We start from the raw sequence: 20,840 nt of genomic DNA, 5'->3' as shown, positions 1-20,840 counted from the left end.
TGAGGTCAATGAGGCACAGGGAAGTGAAGTGACTTGCCCAAAGTCCCACAGCTGACAGTTGGCGGAGCCGGGATTTGAACCCCTGACCTCTGACTCCAAAGCCCAGGCTCTTTCCACTGAGCCACGCTGCTTCCCATAGTAAGTGCTTAACAAATACCATGATTATTATTACTAACGTGTACTTCCCAAGCGCTTAGTACAGTGCTCTGCACACAGTAAGCGCTCAATAAATACGATTGATTGATTGATCATTAATGTTACACGTAGTAAGCGCTTAACAAATGCCATCATTATTATTACCGGGCCCCGGAAGCCTTCAGCGGCGTCACGCTCATATCAGGCCACGGGAGGCATTGGCGGTATTTTACATCACCAGGCCATTCATTCGATTGTATTTATTGAGCGCTTACTGCGTGCAGAGCACTTGGGAGAGTCCAGCAGAGTCATCATCACCATCAACCGTATTTATTGAGCGCTTACTATGTGCTCTACTGGACTATGAGTCCAGTAGGAGAGTCCAGTAGTATCCCCCCAGCACTTAGAACCGTGTTTAACACGTTTAACATGTTTAACAACCGCACGCAGAGCGTTGTACTAAGCGCTCGGGGGAGTCCAGCGGGACAATAACTGGACACATTCCCCGCCCGCAACGAGCTTAGATGTTAGCGGGGTGAGGCTCACGGCGGGTCACGGGAGCTGTTAGCGATGTCAACTCCCCCCCGGGCTCACGGACGGCGCTGGGGGTGTCTACCAGAGACCGCGAGGTCCTGGCGGCGGGCTACTTGTGAGTCATCACCAAAGTGGAAAAGAGCCCGTTCTTGTGGGCCAACAGGTTGGCCGCGGCGTCGCACTCCATGAGGGTGCCCTCGGAAAAGACTAAGACAAGGCCCGCGTCCAGGATAGAAGACACCCGGTGCTGGAAAGACAGGGGGAAGAGAAAGGCAGAGACAGGAGAACAGAGGAAAGATGGGTCAGCGAGGGATCTGGACCTCCCAGGCGCTCTGCGCATGGTGAGCGCTCAATAAATACCACCGAATTGAACAGATGGATGAATGAAAAGAGACACAGGGAGAGAGAGAGAGGAACCGGCCCTCTTCCCGAGGCCTGCTGGAAGTCGGGACCGGAGAAGGAAGCAGAAACGGACAGGGAAGCGGGATGGGAGGGAAGCCCCCCGGAAAGGCCTGGTCACCTCCTTCTCGGCTCCGACGGCGGCCCACTCCCTCGCCCTCTCAGGGGGAGTTTCTTGTATATATCAATTCTGTTTATTTTATTTGGTGAAAATGTTTTGTTTCGTTGTCCGTCTCCCCCTTCTAGACTGTGAGCCCGCTGTTGGGTAGGGATCGTCTCTATACGTTGCCAACTTGGACTTCCCAAGCGCTTAGTCCAGTGCTCGGCACCCAGGAAGCGCTCAATAAATATGATTGATTGATTGATTGAGTTTCCTGATGGGGGCGGAGAGTCTTCTCAGGCCCGGGGCCTTCCGCTTTAATACTAATCATAAAGTCGGTAGTGGTTAAAGTCTTTTAGACTGTGAGCCCACTGTTGGGTAGGGACTGTCTCTATGTGTTGCCAATTTGTACTTCCCAAGCGCTTAGTACAGTGCTCTGCACATAGCAAGCGCTCAATAAATACGATTGATTGATTGATTGATTAAACGCTTACTATGCGCCAAGCACCGTTCTAAGCACTGGGGGGATACACAGTAATCAGGTTGTCCCACGGGGGGCTCACAGTCTTCATCCCCATTTGACAGATGAGGGAACTGAGGCCCAGAGAAGCGAAGTGACTTGCTCAAAGTCGCACAGCTAAGTGGCAGAGATGGGATTTGAACCCACGACCTCTGACTCCAAAGCCCGGGCTCTTTCCACTGAGCCACGCTGCTTCAATGCTGGTATTTGTTAAGCGCTTACTATGTGCCAAGCACTGTTCTAAGCGCTGGGGAGGATACAAGGTGATCAGGTTGTCCCACTTGGGGCTCACAGTCTTCATCCCCATTGGACGGATGAGGGAACTGAGGCCCAGAGAAGTGAAGTGACTTGCCCAAAGACACACAGCACACAAGTGGTGGAGCTGGGATTAGAACCCACTAATGGAGAAGTGTTGGTGGAGAACACACTAGTGGAGAAGCAGCGTGGCTCAGTGGAAAGAGCCCAGGCTTTGGAGTCAGAAGTCATGGGTTCAAATCCTGGCTCCACCAATTGTCAGATGTATGACTTTGAGCAAGTCACTTCACTTCTCTGGGCCTCAGTTCCCTCATCTGGAAAATGGGGATTAAGACTGTGAGCCCCATATTATTTTGTTAATATGTTTTGTTTTATCGTCTGTCTTCCCCTTCTAGACTGTGAGCCCGCTGTCGGGTAGGGACCGTCTCTATATGTTGGCAACTTGTACTTCCCAAGCGCTGAGTACAGTGCTCTGCACACAGTAAGCGCTCAATAAATATGATTGAATGAATGAATGAACGTCTCCCCCTTCTAGACTGTGAGCCCGCTTTTGGATAGGGACCGTCTTTATATGTTGGCAACTTGTACTTCCCAAGCGCTTAGTACAGTGCTCTGCACACAGTAAGCGCTCAATAAATACGAGTGAATGAATGAACGAAGGAGTTATAGGTCATGGGTTTGAATCCCGGCTCCACCAATTGTCAGCTGTGTGACTTTGGACAAGTCACTTTATTCATTCAATCGTATTTATTGCGCACTTACTGTGTGCAGAGCACTGTACTAAGCGCTGGGCCTCAGTTACCTCATCTGTAAAATGGGGATGAAGACTGTGAGCCCCCCGTGGGACAACCTGATCTCCTTGTAACCTCCCCAGCTCTTAGAACAGTGCTTTGCATATAGTAAGCGCTTAATAAATGCCATCATCCTTATTATTTTCATACTTATTATCCTTATTATTATAATCCTTTTTCATCCTTTTTATCCTTAATACTTTTCATCCTTATTATTATCTTTTAGACTGTGAGCCCACTGTTGGGTAGGGACTGTCTCTATATCTTGCCAATTTGTACTTCCCAAGCGCTTAGTACAGTGCTCTGCACACAGTAAGTGCTCAATAAATATGATTGATGCTGATTATTATTATTATGGGTTCTAAACCTGGCTCTGCCGCACGTCCGCCGTGTGACCTTGCGCGCGTCCCTTCACTTCTCTGGGCCTCAGTCACCTCATCTGCAAAACGGGGATGAAGGCCGTGAGCCCCACGTGGGGCAGGGACTGTGTCCCACCCGATTACCTTGGATGTACCCTGGCGCTCAACACAGTGCCCGGCACACAGTAAGCGCTCAACAAATAACGCGGACCGGCGGTGGGAGAGGAAGCGGGACGAGGAAGTGGGGGACGGGCCCCCTCGGGGTCCGGACTCACCGCGATGGTGACCACCGTGCGGTCCGCAAAGGCGGTCATGACCACCTTCTGCAGAATGTTTTCCTGAAAGACAAAAAGAGGAGTCACCCAACCCATCTTTCCTCCGGCGATTATCCTCTGGAGCGGGACTGGTCTACACCCCACCGGGGATTTGGGGTGTGGACGACATGTAAAATAAATAGAGTAATAAATCTGTACTAACATCTATACAGGTGCTGTGGGGAGGGGAAGAAGGTAATAATAATAATAATAATAATAATAATAATAATAATAATAATAATAATGGCATTTATTAAGCGCTTACTATGTGCAAGGCACTGTTCGGGTGGGGGTGGATGGAGAGGAGGCGAGGAAAATTGTCAGCTGTGTGACTTTGGACAAGTCATTTCACTTCTCTGGGCCTCAGTTCCCTCATCTGGAAAACGGGGATGAAGGCTGGGAGCCCCACGTGGGACAACCTGATCACCTTGTATCCCCCCAGTGCTTAGAACAGTGCGTGGCACATAGTAAGGGCTTAACAAATGCTATTATTATTATTATTATTATTATTATTATTATTGTTATTATTATTATCAGGTTGTCCAGTGTGGGGCAAATAATGCCATTATTATTATTATTCATTCATTCATTCAATTGTATTTATTGAGCGCTTACTGTGGGCAGAGCACTGTACTAAGCGCTTGGGAAGTACAATCAATCAATCAATCATTTTTATTGAGCGCTTACTGTGGGCAGAGCACTGTACTAAGCGCTTGGGAAGTACAAGTTCATTTGTCACTTGGCGGAGCCAGGATTTGAACCCCTGACCTCTGACTCCCGAGCCCGTGCTCTTTCCACAACTTGTACTTCCCAAGTGCTTAATACAGTCAGAGGTCACGGGTTCAAATCCCGGCTCCGCCACTTGTCAGCTGTGTGACTTTGGGCAAGTCACCTCACTTCTCTGGGCCTCGGTTCCCTCATCTGGAAAATGGGGATTAAGACTGTGAACCCCCCTGTGGGACAACCTGATCACCTTGTAACCTCCCCAGAGCTTAGAACTGTGCTTTGCACATAGTAAGTGCTTAATAAATGCCATCATTATTATCATTATTATTATTATTATTTATTGAGCGCTTACTGTGTGCAGAGCACTGTACTAAGTGCTTGGGAAGTACAAGTTGGCAACATATAGAGACGGTCCCTACCCAACAGCGGGCTCACAGTCCAGAACATTCATTATTACTGTATTATACCTTTCCAAGCGCTTAGTACGGTGCTCTGCACACAGTAAGCGCTCAGTAAATACGATTGAATGGATGGATGAATCGACAATCCCCGCTGAGGCCTCTCCTCAGCCTCCCGGCCGCTCTGGCGGAGCGCCCTTCCCCTCCCGCCCCGTTGGTTTCCCGTCCAAGGACCCATTCATTCAATCGTATTTATTGAGCGCTTACTGTGTGCAGAGCACTGTACTAAGCGCTTGGGAAGTCCAAGTTGGCAACATATAGAGACGGTCCCTACCCAACAGTGGGCTCATAGTCTAGCCCCCAAGCTTCCCCTCAGCCTCCCGCTCCGGCTTCCTGTGTGAGGACGAAAACCAGATGGCGGCCAGAGGCCGGAGTGTAGTAAGCGCTTAATAGATACCACAATTATTATTATTATTATTACGTGACACCACACATGGGGCCCTGGTCTCTGGCACACTGAAAACTTTGAAAATGGGGAGAGTGACTGGTGGATTTGAGGAGGGAGGGTGCTCTAGAGAAGCAGCTTGGCTCAGTGGAAAGAGCCCGGTCTTGGGAGGCAGAGGTCATGGGTTCTAATCCCAGCTCTGCCACTTCAATTGTTCATTCAGTCGTATTTATTGAGTGCTTCTAGACTGTGAGCCCACCGTTGGGTAGGGATCGTCTCTATATGTTGCCAACTTGGACTTCCCAAGTGCTTAGTACAGTGCTCTGCACACAGTAAGCGCTCAATAAATACGATTGAATGAATGAGTGAATGAATTGAGCCGTTACTGTGTGCAGAGAACTGTACAAAGTATTATCAGATGGGTGACTTTGGGCAAATCACTTCACTTCTCTGGGCCTCAGTTCCCTCATCTGTAAAATGGGGGTGAAGACGGTGAGCCCCACATGGGACAACCTGATCACCCTGTATCTACCCCAGTGCTGAGAACAGTTATTGGCCCATAGTAAGCGCTTAACAAATACCATTATTATAATTGTTATTCATTCATTCATTCATTCAATCATATTTATTGAGCGCTTACTGTGTGCAGAGCACCGGACTAAGCACTTGGGAAGTACAGGTTGGCAAAATATAGAGACGGTCCCTACCCAACAGCAGGCTCACAGTCTAGAAGGGGAGACAGAGAACAAGACAAAACATATTAACAAAATAAAATAAATAGAATAAATATGTACAAATAAAATAAAGAAGGAAAGAAGGAAAGAAAGAAAGGAATGAAGAAGGAAAGAAAGGAATGAAGAAGGAAGGAAGGAAGGAAGGAAGGAAGGAAGGAAGGAAGGAAGGAAGGAAGGAAGGGAGGGAGGGAGGGAGGGAGGGAGGGAGGAGGGAGGGAGGGAGGGAGGGAGGGAGGGAGGGAGGGAGGAAGGAAGGAAGGAAGGAGGGAGGGAGGGAGGGAGGGAGGGAGGGAGGGAGGGAGGGAGGAAGGAAGGAAGGAAGGAAGGAAGGAAGGAAGGAAGGAAGGAAGGAAGGAAGGAAGGAGGGAGGGAGGGAAGGAGGGACGGAAGGAAGGAAGGAAGGAAGGAAGGAAGGAAGGAAGGAAGGAAGGAAGGAAGGGAGGGAGGGAGGGAGGGAGGAAGGAAGGAAGGAAGGAAGGAAGGAAGGAAGGAAGGAAGGAAGGAAGGAAGGAGGGAGGGAAGAAAGAAAGAAAAAGAAAGAAAGAAAGAAAGGAAGAAAGAAAGAAAGGAAGAAAGAAAGAAAGATAAAGAAAGAAAGAAAGAAAGGAAGAAAGAAAGAAAGAAAGAAAGAGAGAGAGAGAGAAAGAGAGAGAGAGAAAGATAGAAAGAGAGAGAGAGAGAAAGAAAGAAAGAAAGAAAGAAAGAAAGAAAGAAAGAAAGAAAGAAAGAAAGAAAGAAAGGAAGGAAGGAAGGAAGGAAGGAAGGAAAGAAGGAAAGGAGGAAAGGAGGGAAGAAAGAAAGAAAGAAAGAAAGAAAGAAAAAGAAAGAAAGAAAGAAAGAAAGAAAGAAAGAAAAAGAAAGAAAGAAAGAAAGAAAGAAAGAAAGAAAGAAAGAAAGAAAGAAAGAAAGAAAGAAAGAAAGAAAGAAGTAGAGTAATAAATAGAGTTATTATTATTCTAGGTCAGAGAAAGGACATGGCCCAGGGCCCAGGGAAGGGACAGCACTGGCAGAGATCTTCAGCCATCTCCTGGACATCTGGGACTGGATGTCACTCTGCACACAGTAAGCGCTCAATAAATACGATTGATGATGATCCGGGCAGGGACGGCCAGACAGTCAGATGGATAATCAAGCAAAAACTCCTCCCCCTGGGCTTCCAGGCTGTCCACCCATCCCCTGGCCCTCTCCTCCCTCCCCTCCCTTCTCCCCTTCTCCATCGCAGCCCGCACCCTCGGCTCCTCCGCCGCCGCTCACCTCCTCCCTGGGCCTCCTTCTCGCCTGCCCCGCCATCGACCCCTGGCCCACATCCTTCCTCTGGCCCGGAATGCCCTCCCTCCGCACAGCCACCAAACTAGTTCCTTTCAAAGCCCTACCGAGAGTTCACCTCCTCCAGGAGGCCTTCCCAGACTGAGCCCCCTTTTTCCTCTCCTCCTCCCCATCCCCCCTGCCCTACCTCCTCCCACAGCACCTGTATATATATATATATATATATATATATATATATATCTGTAAAGATTTATGACTCTATTTTACTTGTATATATTTACTATTCTATTTATTCTGTTAATGATGTGCATCTAGCTAGAATTTGTTCTGATGATTTTGACACCCGTCTCCATGATTTGTTTTGTTGCCCATCTCCCCTTTCTAGACCGTGAGCCCGTTGTTGGGTAGGGACCGTCTCCATATGTTGCCAACTTGTAGTTCCCAAGCGCTTAGTCCAGTGCTCTGCACACAGTAAGCGCTTAATAATAATAATAATGGCATTTGTTAAGCGCTTACTAAGTGCAAAGCACCGTTCTAAGCGCTGGGGAGGTTACAAGGTGATCAAGTGGCCCCACAGGGGGCTCACAGTCTTCATCCCCATTTTACAGATGAGGGAACTGAGGCCCAGAGACGTTAAGTGACTTGCCCAAAGTCACACAGTGAGTTTGGAAAGAGCACATGCTTTGGAGTCAGAGGTCATCATCATCATCATCATCATCATCATCATCAATCGTATTTATTGAGCGCTTACTATGTGCAGAGCACTGTACTAAGCGCTTGGGAAGTACAAATTGGCAACATACAGAGACAGTCCCTACCCAACAGTAGGCTCACAATCTAAAAGGGGGAGACAGAGAACAAAACCAAACATACTAACAAAATAAAATAAATAGAATAGATATGGACAAGTAAAATAAATAAATAAATAGAGTAATAAATATGTACAAACATATATACATATATACAGGTGCTGTGGGGACAGGTCATGGGTTCAAACCCTGGCTCCGCCAATTGTCAGCTGCGTGACTTTGGGCAAGTCACTTAACCTCTCTGTGCCTCAGTTCCCTCATCTGTAAAATGGGGATGAAGACGGGGAGCCCCACGTGGGACAATCTTATCACCTTGCATCCTCCCCAGCACTCAGAATAATAATAATGGCATGTATCAATAATAATAATGGCATTTGTTAAGCGCTTACTACGTGCAAAGCACTGTAACAGTGCTTTGCACGTAGTAAGCGCTTAACAAATGCCATTATTATTATTATTATTGATTGGCGGAGCCGGGATTCGAACCCATGACCTCTGATTGAATCCCGGCCCAGGAAGGGCTAACTCACCGTAGCCATGTCGATGGAGGCGGTGGCCTCGTCCATGATGAGGATGCTGCTCTTGCGGACGAAGGCTCGGGCCAAGCAGAACAGTTGCCTCTGCCCCACGCTGAAATTCTCCCCGCCTTCCGTGACCATCGCATCTGCAACGAGAGGCACCACCAGAAATCAACCCCGGGCCTATCGTCAGGGCCTTTTCTTTCCTCTTTATGGTATTAGTTAAGCCCTTTCTATCAATAAATCATATTTATTGAGCGCTTACTGTGTGTAGAGTGCCAGGCCCTGCACTAAGCGCTGGGGTAATAATAATAATAATTATGGGGTTTGTTGAGTGCTTACTTCATTCATTCATTCATTCAATCGTATTTATTGAGAGCTTACTATGTACAGAGCACTGTACTAAGTGCTTGGGTAATAATAATAATAATAATAATAATTATGGGGTTTGTTGAGCGCTTCATTCATTCATTCATTCAATCGTATTTATTCAGAGCTTACTGTGTACAGAGGGTTTGTTGAGTGCTTCATTCATTCATTCATTCAATCGTATTTATTGAGAGCTTACCGTGTACAGAGCACTGTACTAAATGCTTGGGTAATAATAATAATAATTATGGGGTTTGTTGAGTGCTTACTTCATTCATTCATTCAATCGTATTTATTGAGAGCTTACTGTGTACAGAGCACTGTACTAAATGCTTGGGTAATAATAATAATAATTATGGGGTTTGTTGAGTGCTTACTTCATTCATTCATTCAATCGTATTTATTGAGAGCTTACTGTGTACAGAGCACTGTACTAAGTGCTTGGGTAATAATAATAATAATAATTATGGGGTTTGTTGAGCGCTTCATTCATTCATTCATTCAGTCAGTTAATCGTATTTACTGAGAGCTTACTGTGTACAGAGCACTGTACTAAGTGCTTGGGTAATAATAATAATAATTATGGGGTTTGTTGAGCGCTTACTTCATTCATTCATTCATTCAATCGTATTTATTGAGAGCTTACTGTGTACAGAGCACTGTACTAAGTGCTTGGGTAATAATAATAATAATAATTATGGGGTTTGTTGAGCGCTTCATTCATTCATTCAATCGTATTTATTGAGAGCTTACTGTGTACAGAGCACTGTACTAAGTGCTTGGATAATAATAATAATAATAACTATGGGGTTTGTTGAGCGCTTCATTCATTCATTCATTCATTCATTCATTCAATCGTATTTATTGAGAGCTTACTGTGTACAGAGCACTGTACTAAGTGCTTGGGTAATAATAACAATTATGGGGTTTGTTGAGTGCTTACTTCATTCATTCATTCAATCGTATTTATTGAGAGCTTACTGTGTACAGAGCACTGTACTAAGTGCTTGGGTAATAATAATAATAATAATTATGGGGTTTGTTGAGTGCTTCATTCATTCATTCATTCATTCATTCATTCAATCAATTGTATTTATTGAGAGCTTACTGTGTACAGAGCACTGTACTAAGTGCTTGGGTAATAATGATAATAATAATTATGGGGTTTGTTGAGTGCTTACTTCATTCTTTCATTCAATCGTATTTATTGAGAGCTTACTGTGTACAGAGCACTGTACTAAGTGCTTGGGTAATAATAATAATAATAATTATGGGGTTTGTTGAGTGCTTACTTCATTCATTCATTTAATCGTATTTATTGAGAGCTTACTGTGTACAGAGCACTGTACTAAGTGCTTGGGTAATAATAATAATAATAACTATGGGGTTTGTTGAGCGCTTCATTCATTCATTCATTCATTCATTCAATCGTATTTATTGAGAGCTTACTGTGTACAGAGCACTGTACTAAGTGCTTGGGTAATAATAACAATTATGGGGTTTGTTGAGTGCTTACTTCATTCATTCATTCAATCGTATTTATTGAGAGCTTACTGTGTACAGAGCACTGTACTAAGTGCTTGGGTAATAATAATAATAATAATTATGGGGTTTGTTGAGTGCTTCATTCATTCATTCATTCATTCATTCATTCAATTGTATTTATTGAGAGCTTACTGTGTACAGAGCACTGTACTAAGTGCTTGGGTAATAATGATAATAATAATTATGGGGTTTGTTGAGTGCTTACTTCATTCTTTCATTCAATCGTATTTATTGAGAGCTTACTGTGTACAGAGCACTGTACTAAGTGCTTGGGTAATAATAATAATAATAATTATGGGGTTTGTTGAGTGCTTACTTCATTCATTCATTCAATCGTATTTATTGAGAGCTTACTGTGTACAGAGCACTGTACTAAGTGCTTGGGTAATAATAACAATTATGGGGTTTGTTGAGTGCTTACTTCATTCATTCATTCAATCGTATTTATTGAGAGCTTACTGTGTACAGAGCACTGTACTAAGTGCTTGGGTAATAATAATAATAATAATTATGGGGTTTGTTGAGTGCTTCATTCATTCATTCATTCATTCATTCAATCAATTGCATTTATTGAGAGCTTACTGTGTACAGAGCACTGTACTAAGTGCTTGGGTAATAATAATAATAATAATTATGGGCTTTGTTGAGCGCTTACTTCATTCATTCATTCATTCAATCGTATTTATTGAGAGCTTACTGTGTACAGAGCACTGTACTAAGTGCTTGGGTAATAATGATAATAATAATTATGGGGTTTGTTGAGTGCTTACTTCATTCTTTCATTCAATCGTATTTATTGAGAGCTTACTGTGTACAGAGCACTGTACTAAGTGCTTGGGTAATAATAACAATTATGGGGTTTGTTGAGTGCTTACTTCATTCATTCATTCAATCGTATTTATTGAGAGCTTACTGTGTACAGAGCACTGTACTAAGTGCTTAGGTAATAATAATAATTATTATTATGGGGTTTGTTGAGTGCTTCATTCATTCATTCATTCATTCAATCATATTTATTGAGAGCTTACTGTGTACAGAGCACTGTACTAAGTGCTTGGGTAATAATAATAATAATTATGGGGTTTGTTGAGAGCTTCATTCATTCATTCATTCAATCGTATTTATTGAGAGCTTACTGTGTACAGAGCACTGTACTAAGTGCTTGGATAATAATAATAATAATAATTATGGGGTTTGTTGAGCGCTTCATTCATTCATTCATTCATTCAATCGTATTTATTGAGAGTTTACTGTGTACAGAGCACTGTACTAAGTGCTTGGGTAATAATAATAATAATAATTATGGGGTTTGTTGAGCGCTTCATTCATTCATTCATTAATTCATTCAATCAATTGTATTTATTGAGAGCTTACTGTGTACAGAGCACTGTACTAAGTGCTTGGGTAATAATAATAATAATTATGGGGTTTGTTGAGCACTTCATTCATTCATTCAATCGTATTTATTGAGAGCTTAATGTGTGCGGAGCACTGTACTAAGCGCTTGGGCAGTCCAAGTTGGCAACATATAGAGACGGTCCTTACCCAGTAACGGCTCACAGTCTAGAAATGTGCTAAGCACTGTTCTAAGCCCCAGGGGAGATACAAGGTCATCAGCGTGGCTTAGTGGAAAGAGCCCGGGCTTTGGTGTCAGAGGTCATGGGTTCAAATCCTGGCTCCGCCACTTGTCAGCTGTGTGACTTTGGGTAAGTCACTTCCCTTCTCTGGGCCTCAGTTACCTCATCTGGAAAATGGGGATTAAGACTGTGAGCCCCACGTGGGACAACCGGATCAGCTTGTAACCTTCCCAGCGCTTAGAACAGTGCTTTGTACTTAGTAAGCGCTTAATAGATGCCATTAGAGAAGCAGCGTGGCTCAGTGGAAAGAGCCCGGGCTTGGGAGTCAGAGGTTATGGGTTCTAATCCCGGCTCCGCCACTTGTCAGCTGTGTGACTTTGGGCAAGTCACTTCACTTCTCTGTGCCTTAGTTCCTCATCTGTAAAATGGGGATTAAGACTGTGAGCCCCACGTGGGACAACCTAATTACCTTGTATCCCCCCCAGCGCTTAGAACAGTGCTTTGCACATAGTAAGCTCTTAACAAATGCTATTATTATTATCATTATTATTATTATTATTATTATTATTATTATTATTATTATCAGGTTGTCCAGTGTGGGGCTCACAGTCTTCATCCTCAGAGAAGCAGTGTGGCTCAGTGGAAAGAGTGCAGGCTTGGGAGTCAGAGGTCATGGGTTCGAATCCTAGTTCCACCACTTGTCAGCTGTATGACCTTGGGCAAGTCACTTAACTTCTCTGAACCTCAGTTCCCTCATCTATAAAATGGGGATGAAGACTGTGAACCACACGTGGGACAACCGTGATCACCTTGTATCCCCCCCAGCGCTTAGAACAGCACTTGGCACATAGTAAGCGCTTAAGAAATACCAACATTATTATTATTATCCTCATTTTCCAGATGAGGGAACTGAGGCCCAGAGAAGTGAAGTGGCTTGCCCAGGGTCACACAGCAGACAAGTGGCAGAGCCGGGATTAGAACCCGTGTCCTCTGACTCCAAAGCCCGGGCTCTTTCCAGAGCCACGCTACATCTAAGGAACGCCAAGCTAATCAGGGTGGACACGGAGACTCCACTGATCTTAACATTCATGTTTCCAGGTGGATTGGTAATTTGTGATAATAATAATAATAATAATAATAATAATAATAATAATAATAATAATGGCATTTGTTAAGCGCTTACTATGTGCAAAGCACTGTTCTAAGCGCTGGGGGGATACAAGGTGATCAAGGTTGTCCCCCGTGATACGGATTTTACGGGCTACCAAGGTGATGTTCTTAACGTTGAGAAGCAGCGAGGCCCGATGGTTAGAGCCCGGGCCTGGGAGTTGGAAGGACTTGGGTTCTAATCCCGGCACCGCCACTTCTCTGCTGTGGGAGACCTTGGGCAAGTCACTTTACTTCTCTGGGCCTCGGTTTCCTCATCTGGAAAATGGGGATGAAGACTGTGAGCCCCAAATGGGACACATACTGTGCCCAAGATGATGACTTTGTATCTACCCCAGTGCTTAGAAAAGTGCTTGGCAAGCAGTAAGTGCTTAACAAGTACCCGGCCCAGGAACGTGAGAAGCAGCGTGGCTCAGTGGGAATAATAATAATAATAATAATAATAATAATGATAATAATAATAATAATAATAATAACAATAATAAATGATAATAATAATGGCATTTATTAAGCGCTTACTATGTGCAAAGCACTGTTCTAAGCGCTTGGGGAGGTTACAAGGTGATCAGGTTGTCCCACGGGGGGCTCACAGTCTTCATCCCCATTTTACAGATAAGAATCCAGTGCTTGGGATTCAGAGGTCGTGGGTTCTAATCCTGGCTCTGCCACTTGCCAGCTGTGTGACTTTGGGCAAGTCACTTCACTTCTCTGGGCCCCAGTGACCTCATCTGGAAAATGGGGATTAAGACTGTGAGGCCCCCGTGGGACAACCTGATCACCTTGTAACCTCCCCAGCGCTTAGAACAGTGCTTGGCACATAGTAAGTGTTTAACAGATACCATCATTATCAAGTACCATAATTATTATTATTGCAAGCTAATCAGGTTCATTCATTCATTCATTCAATCATACCTATTGAGTTCTTACTGTGTGCAGAGAATTAATTCATTCAATCATATTTATTGAGTGCTTACTGTATGCAGAGCACTGTACTAAGCGCTTGGAAAGTTCAATTCCACACCAGATAATAATAATAATAATAATAATAATAATAATAATAATAATAATAATAATAATGTCATTTGTTAAGCGCTTACTATGTGCAAAGCACTGTTCTAAGCACTGGGGAGGTTACAAGGTGATCAGGTTGACCCACGGGGGGCTCACAGTCTTAATCCCCATTTTACAGATGAAGGAACTGAGGCATAGAGAAGTTGAAGTGACTTGCCCAAAGTCACATAGCTGACAAGTGGCGGGAGCCAGGATTTGAACCCATGACCTCTGACTCCAAAGCCCAGGCTCTTTCCACTGAGCCACGCTGCTTCTCTGATAGAGACAATCCCTACCCAACAATGGGCTTACAGTCTAGAAGGGGGGAGACAGACAACAAAACAAAACAAATAGAGAGGCATCAGTAGCATCATATTATATATTGTATATATTGTATATATTATCATCATCATCATCATCAATCGTATTTATTGAGCGCTTACTATGTGCAGAGCACTGTACTAAGCGCTTGGGAAGTACAAATTGGCAACATATAGAGACAGTCCCTACCCAACAGTGGGCTCACAGTCTAAAAGATATATATACATCTAGAGAAGCAGCGGGCTTTGGAGTCAGAGGTCATGGGTTCAAATCCCAGCTCCGCCAATTGTCAGCTGTGTGACTTTGGGCAAGTCAATTAACTTCTCTGTGCCTCAGTTACCTCATCTGTAAAATGGGGATTAAGACTGTGAGCCCCCCCGTGGGACAACCTCATCACCTTGTAACCTCCCCAGTGCTTAGAAAAGTGCTTTGCACATAGTAAGCGCTTAATAAGTGCCCTCATTATTATCATTATACACATCATTAATAAAATAAATAGAATAATAAATATGTGCAAATATACACAGTCCCTGTCCCACATGGGGCTCACAGTTTTCATCCCCATTTTACAGATGAGGGAACGGAGGCACAGAGAAGTGAAGTTGACTCTCCCGAGGTCACACAGCAGAGAAGTGGCAGAGCTGAGATTAGAACCCAGGGCCTCTGACCGTAAATCCCAGGCTCTTTCCACTGAACCACATTGCTACTCATCATTCAATCAAAGCTACAGAAGAATCATGGCTTTAAAGCCCGGGCTTGGGAATCAGAGGTTGTGGGTTCTAATCCCGCCTCCACCACTTGTCTGCTGTGTGACTTTGGGCAAGTCACTTCACTTCTCTGGGCCTCAGTTATCTCATCTGGAAAATGGGGATTAAGACTGTGAGCCCCACATGGGACAACCTGATCACCTTGTATCTCCCCCAGTGCTTAAAACAGTGCTTGGCACATAATCCCTTCAAAGCCCTACTGAGAGCTCACCTCCTCCAGGAGGCCTTCCCAGACTGAGCCCCCTCCTTCCTCTCTCCCTCCCCTTCCCCCCGCCTTACCTCCTTCCCCTCCCCACAGCACCTGTATATATGTATATATCTTTATACGGATTTATTACTCTATTTTATTTGTACATATTTATGCTATTCATTTTATTTTATTAATATGTTTTGTTTTGTTCTCTGTCTCCCCCTTCTAGACTGTGAACCCACTGTTGCGTAGGGACCGTCTCTGTATGTTGCCAACTTGGACTTCCCAAGCGCTTAGTACAGTGCTCTGCACACAGTAAGCGCTCAATAAATATGATTGAATGAATGAATGAATAAATGACATCATTATTACCATTATTCTCTGTTGCCTCAGTGACCTCATCTGTAAAATGGGGATTAAGACTGTGAGCCCCATTTGGGACACGGACCGTGTCCAACCTGATTAGACTGTGAGCCCACTGTTGGGTAGGGACTCTCTCTATATGTTGCCAACTTGTACTTCCCAAGCGCTTAGTACAGCACTCTGCACACAGTAAGCGCTCAATAAATATGATTGATTGATTGATTGATTGACTGATTGATTGATTAACTCATATCTATCCCGGTGCCTGGCACATAAGAAGCACTGAACCTCGGAGTGGTCCCACTCCGTAACCTCAGCTTACCACTGAGCCTCGGAGAAGCAGCGTGGCTCAATCAATCAATCAATCAATCAATCGTATTTATTGAGCGCTTACTATGTGCAGAGCACTGTACTAAGCGCTTGGGAAGTACAAATTGGCATCACATAGAGACAGTCCCTACCCGATAGTGGGCTCGCAGTCTAAAAGGGGGAGACAGAGAACAGAACCAAACATACCAACAAAATAAAATAAGTAGGATAGAAATGTACAAGTAAAATAAATAAATAAATAAATAAACAGAGTAATAAATATGTACAACCATATATACATATATACAGGTGCTGTGGGGAGGGGAAGGCGGTAAGGCGGGGGGATGGAGAGGGGGACGAGGGGGAGAGGAAAGAAGGGGCTCAATCTGGGAAGGCCTCCTGGAGGAGGTGAGCTCTCAGCAGGGCCTTGAAGGGAGGAAGAGAGCTAGCTTGGCGGATGGGCAGAGGGAGGGCATTCCAGGCCCGGGGGATGACGTGGGCTGGGGGTCGATGGCGGGACAGGCGAGAGCGAGGTACAGTGAGGAGATTAGTGGTGGAGGAGCGGAGGGTGCGGGCTGGGCAGTAGGAGAGAAGGGAGGTGAGGTGGGAGGGGGCGAGGTGATGGACAGCCTTGAAGCCCAGGGTGAGGAGTTTCTGCCTGATGCGCAGATTGATCGGTAGCCATTGGAGGTTTTTGAGGAGGGGAGTGATATGTCCAGAGCGCTTCTGGACAAAGATAATCCGGGCAGCAGCATGAAGTATGGACTGAAGTGGAGAGAGACACGAGGATGGGAGATCAGAGAGAAGGCTGGTGCAGTAGTCCAGATGGGATAGGATGAGAGCTTGAATGAGCAGGGTAGCGGTTGGGATGGAGAGGAAAGGGCGGATCTTGGCAATGTTGCGGAGCTGAGACCGGCAGGTTTTGGTGACGGCTTGGATGTGAGGGGTGAATGAGAGAGCGGAGTCGAGGATGACACCAAGGTTGCCCGGGCTCTGGAGCCAGAGGTCATGGGTTCGAATCCTGGCTCCGCCACATCTGCTGTGTGACCTTGGGCAAGTCACTTAACTTCTCTGAGCCTCAGTCACCTCATCTGTAAAATGGGGATTGACTGTGAGCCCCACGTGGGACAACCTGATCACCTTGTATCCCCAGTGCTTTACACATAGTAAGCGCTGAACAAATGCCATTATTTTTATTTTTTTAACAAATACCATTTGAAAATAACCCCCCAAAACCGTATCTTAAACGATTAACATCGGTAATTAAAAGTCATACCCAAACCTCCCGGGAGTGATTTGACCATGTTCTTAAGCTGGGCGATTTCCAGAGCTTCCCAAAGCCTGTCGTCAGTACATTTACATTCTGGGTCCAAATTAAACCTGCAGGGGAGAAAAATTGAAAGAGTTAGGCGTCAACGGTGTTCGGCCCATAGTAAGCGCTTAATCAATCAATCAATCAATCAATCAATAGTATTTATTGAGTGCTTACTATGTGCAGAGCACTGTACTAAGCGCTTGGGAAGTACAAATTGGCAACACATAGAGACGGTCCCTACCCAACAGTGGGCTCACAGTCTAAAAGGGGGAGACAGAGAACAGAACCAAACATACCAACAAAATAAAATAAATAGGATGTAATAAAATAGAAATGTAATAGAAATGTAATAAAATAAATGGGATAGAAATACCAACATCATTATTATTATTATTATTATTTTGCCAGACATCAGAGGCGGCTACCTCACTGCCCAGAGGGGCTCGGTGATGAGAGCAAGGGAAAGGGAATCGTGAGATCTGGGTTTCCGTTCCCACGGCGAGACCTTGGACAAGTCACTGCAACTATCTGGGCCTCAGCCTCCCCATCTGTAAATCATTTGGTCAGTCAGTCGCACTTTTTGAGTGCTTACTGGGTGCAGAGAACTGTACTGAGCGCTTGGGAGGGTGCAATACAGCAGCACCTCAGCGGGCTTACAGTCTAGAGGAGGAGACGGACATGAAGGGGAAGCAGCGTGGCTCGGTGGAAAGAGCCCGGGCTTTGGAGTCAGAGGTCATGGGTTCAAATCCCGGCTCCACCGCTTATCAGCTGTGGGACTTTGGGCAAGTCACCTCGCTTCTCTATGCCTCAGTTCCCTCATCTGTAAAATGGGGATTAAGATTGTGAGCCCCACGTGGGACAACCTGATCACCTTGTATCCTCCCCAGCGCTTAGAACAGTGCATTGCACATAGGAAGCGCTTAACAAATACCAAAATTATTATTATTAGGAATAGAAATAAATTAAGGAGGGAAATGGACAGAAGTGGAGTGGGGCTGGGAGGGGGGGTGAAGAAAGGGAGCGAGTCGGGGGACGCAGAAGGGAGTGGGAGATGAGGAAAAGGGGGGCTCAGTCAGGGAAGGCTTCCTGGAGGAGGTGGGCCTTCAGGAGGGCTTTGAAGGGGGGAAGAGAGCTAGCTTGGCGGATGTGCAGAGGGAGGGCATTCCGGGCCAGAAGCAAGACGGGGGCCACGGGTTGACGGCGAGAAAATAATAATAAGAGCATTTATTAAGCGCTTACTATGTGCAAAGCACAGCCTTTTAGACTGTGAGCCCACTGTTGGGTAGGGACTGTCTCTATGTGTTGCCAATTTGTACTTCCCAAGCGCTTAGTACAGTGCTCTGCACATAGTAAGTGTTCAATAAATACGATTGATTGATTGATTGATTGCAAAGCACTGTTCTAAGCGCTGGGGAGGTTACACGGTGATCAGCTTGTCCCACGGGGGGCTCACAGTCTTCATCCCCATTTTCCAGATGAGGGAACAGAGGCCCAGTGAAGTGACTTGCCCAAAGTCACACAGCTGACAAGCGGCGGAGTCGGGATTTGAACCCATGACTTCGGACTCCAAAGCCCGGGCCCTTTCCACTGAGCCACGCTGCTGCTCTATAGTGAGAAGGTTGGCATCAGAGGAGCGACTTGTGCCGGCTGAGCTGTGGGAGCTCGCTGTGGGCAGGGATTGGCACTGTCTAGTGTTGTACTGCACTTTCCCAAGCGCTTAGTACAGTGCTCTGCGCACAGTAAGTGCTCCATAAATACGATAGAATAATGAACAAATGAACTAAAGTCTCCCTGATCCCTACATTAGATTTTTAAATAATAATAATGATGGTAGTTTTGTTCTCTGTCTCCCCCTTTTAGACCGTGAGCCCACTGCTGGGTAGGGACTGTCTCTATATGTTACCAACTTGTACTTCCCAAGCGCTCAGTACAGTGCTCTGCACACAGTAAGCACTCAATAAATACGATTGATGATGATGATGATGATGGTATTTGTTAAGCGCTTACTATGTGCAAAGCACTGTTCTAAGCACTGGGGGGGATACAAGGTGATCAGGTTGTCCCACGTGGGGCTCACAGTCTTCATCCCCATTTTCCAGATGAGGTCACCGAGGCCCAGAGAAGTGAAGTGACTGGCCCAAAGTCACCCAGCTGACAATCGGCGGAGCGGGATTTGAACCCATGACCTCTGACTCCAAAGCCCGGGCTCTTTCCACTGAGCCACGCTGCTTCCCAGAGGATAGGGATTATATCTTTTTTTATGGTGTCCTCTCCCAAATGCTCAGAACAATGTCTTGTAGATGTTAAGGTGCTCAGTACATACTGACGATTACGTTGATGGTGATGATGATGATGATTTATTCATTTAATTATGTAGATTAAGATCCATCACCCCCTCTAGACAAAGAGCTCGTTTTGGGCAGGGAATTTGTCCATTTGTTGTTGTATTGGACTCTCCCAAGTGCTTAGTACAGTGCTCCACCCACAGTAAGCGTTCAATAAATATGATTGAATTGAAGGAAGGAATAAATAGTGGGAAATCAGGGAGGTGATAGGAGGGGCTGAGCTGATTGACGGCTTTAAATAATAATAATGACGATGGTATTTGTTAAGCGCTTACTATGTGCAAAGCACTGCTCCAAGCGCTGGGGAGGTTACAAGGTGATCAGGTTGTCCCACGGGGGGCTCACAGTCTTAATCCCCGTTTTCCAGATGAGGTAACTGAGGCACAGAGAAGTGAAGTGACTTGCCCAAAGTCACACAGCTGACGGGTGGTGGAGCTGGGATTTGAACCCATGACCTCTGGCTCTTTCCACTGCGCCACGCTGCTTCTCCAAAGCCAGTGGACTGTGACTGTGAGCCCACTGTTGGGTAGGGACTGTCTCTATGTGTTGCCAACTTGTACTTCCCAAGCGCTTAGTACAGTGCTCTGCACACAGTAAGCGCTCAATAAATACGATTGATTGATTAAGAATTAGTATGAGTCCTGTTTGGAATTCTCTCTGATCTGGTAACCTTGTATTTACCCATGTACTTAGTATCTAATAAGGAATTATTACAACAGCAGCGTGGCTCAGTGGAAAGAGCCCGGGCTTGGGAGTCAGAGGTCCTGGGTTCTAATCCCGGCTCCGCCACTTGTCCGCTGTGTGACTTTGGGCTTCTCTGGGCCTCAGTTCCCTCATCTGTCAAATGGGGATGAAGACTGTGAGACCCACGTGGGACAACCTGATGACCTTCCATCTACCCCAGCGCTTAGAACAGTGTTTGGTACATAGTAAGCGCTTAACAAATACCATCATTATTATTATTTATTAAGTGCTTTCATTATTGCTTTATAATTATTATCTCTACTTGTCTTGTCTGACCCATAGCAGTGTGGCTCATCGTAAAAGAGCCCGGGCTTTGGAGTCAGAGGTCATGGTTCAAATCCCGCCCCCGCCACATGTCTGCTGTGTGACCTTGGGCAAGTCACTTAACTTCTCTGAGCCTCAGTTACCTCATCTGTAAAAGGGGGATTAAGACTGTGAGCCCCACGTGGAACAACTTGATCACCTTGTACCCCCC

At 45.4% G+C, this 20,840-nt stretch overlaps 1 protein-coding gene across 1 annotated transcript in view; it reads right to left on the bottom strand.

Moving 5' to 3' along the window:
- ABCC9 (ATP binding cassette subfamily C member 9) overlaps positions 1-20,840 on the bottom strand; it is a 351,651-nt gene that overhangs the window by 15,435 nt on the left and 315,376 nt on the right. Inside the window, exons 35-37 of the mRNA XM_038765661.1 lie at positions 17,238-17,341; positions 8,316-8,449; positions 3,369-3,431 (exon numbers count right to left, since the gene is read on the bottom strand). Coding sequence (XP_038621589.1) covers positions 3,369-3,431; positions 8,316-8,449; positions 17,238-17,341 — 301 coding nt within the window. The remainder of the gene's footprint in view (positions 1-3,368; positions 3,432-8,315; positions 8,450-17,237; positions 17,342-20,840) is intronic.

Source organism: Tachyglossus aculeatus, chromosome 2 (assembly GCF_015852505.1).
Source record: "Tachyglossus aculeatus isolate mTacAcu1 chromosome 2, mTacAcu1.pri, whole genome shotgun sequence".
NCBI classification, from domain to species: domain Eukaryota; kingdom Metazoa; phylum Chordata; class Mammalia; order Monotremata; family Tachyglossidae; genus Tachyglossus; species Tachyglossus aculeatus.
Note: the sequence above shows the minus strand (reverse complement) of the source record. Positions and strands in the feature narration are given on the sequence as shown.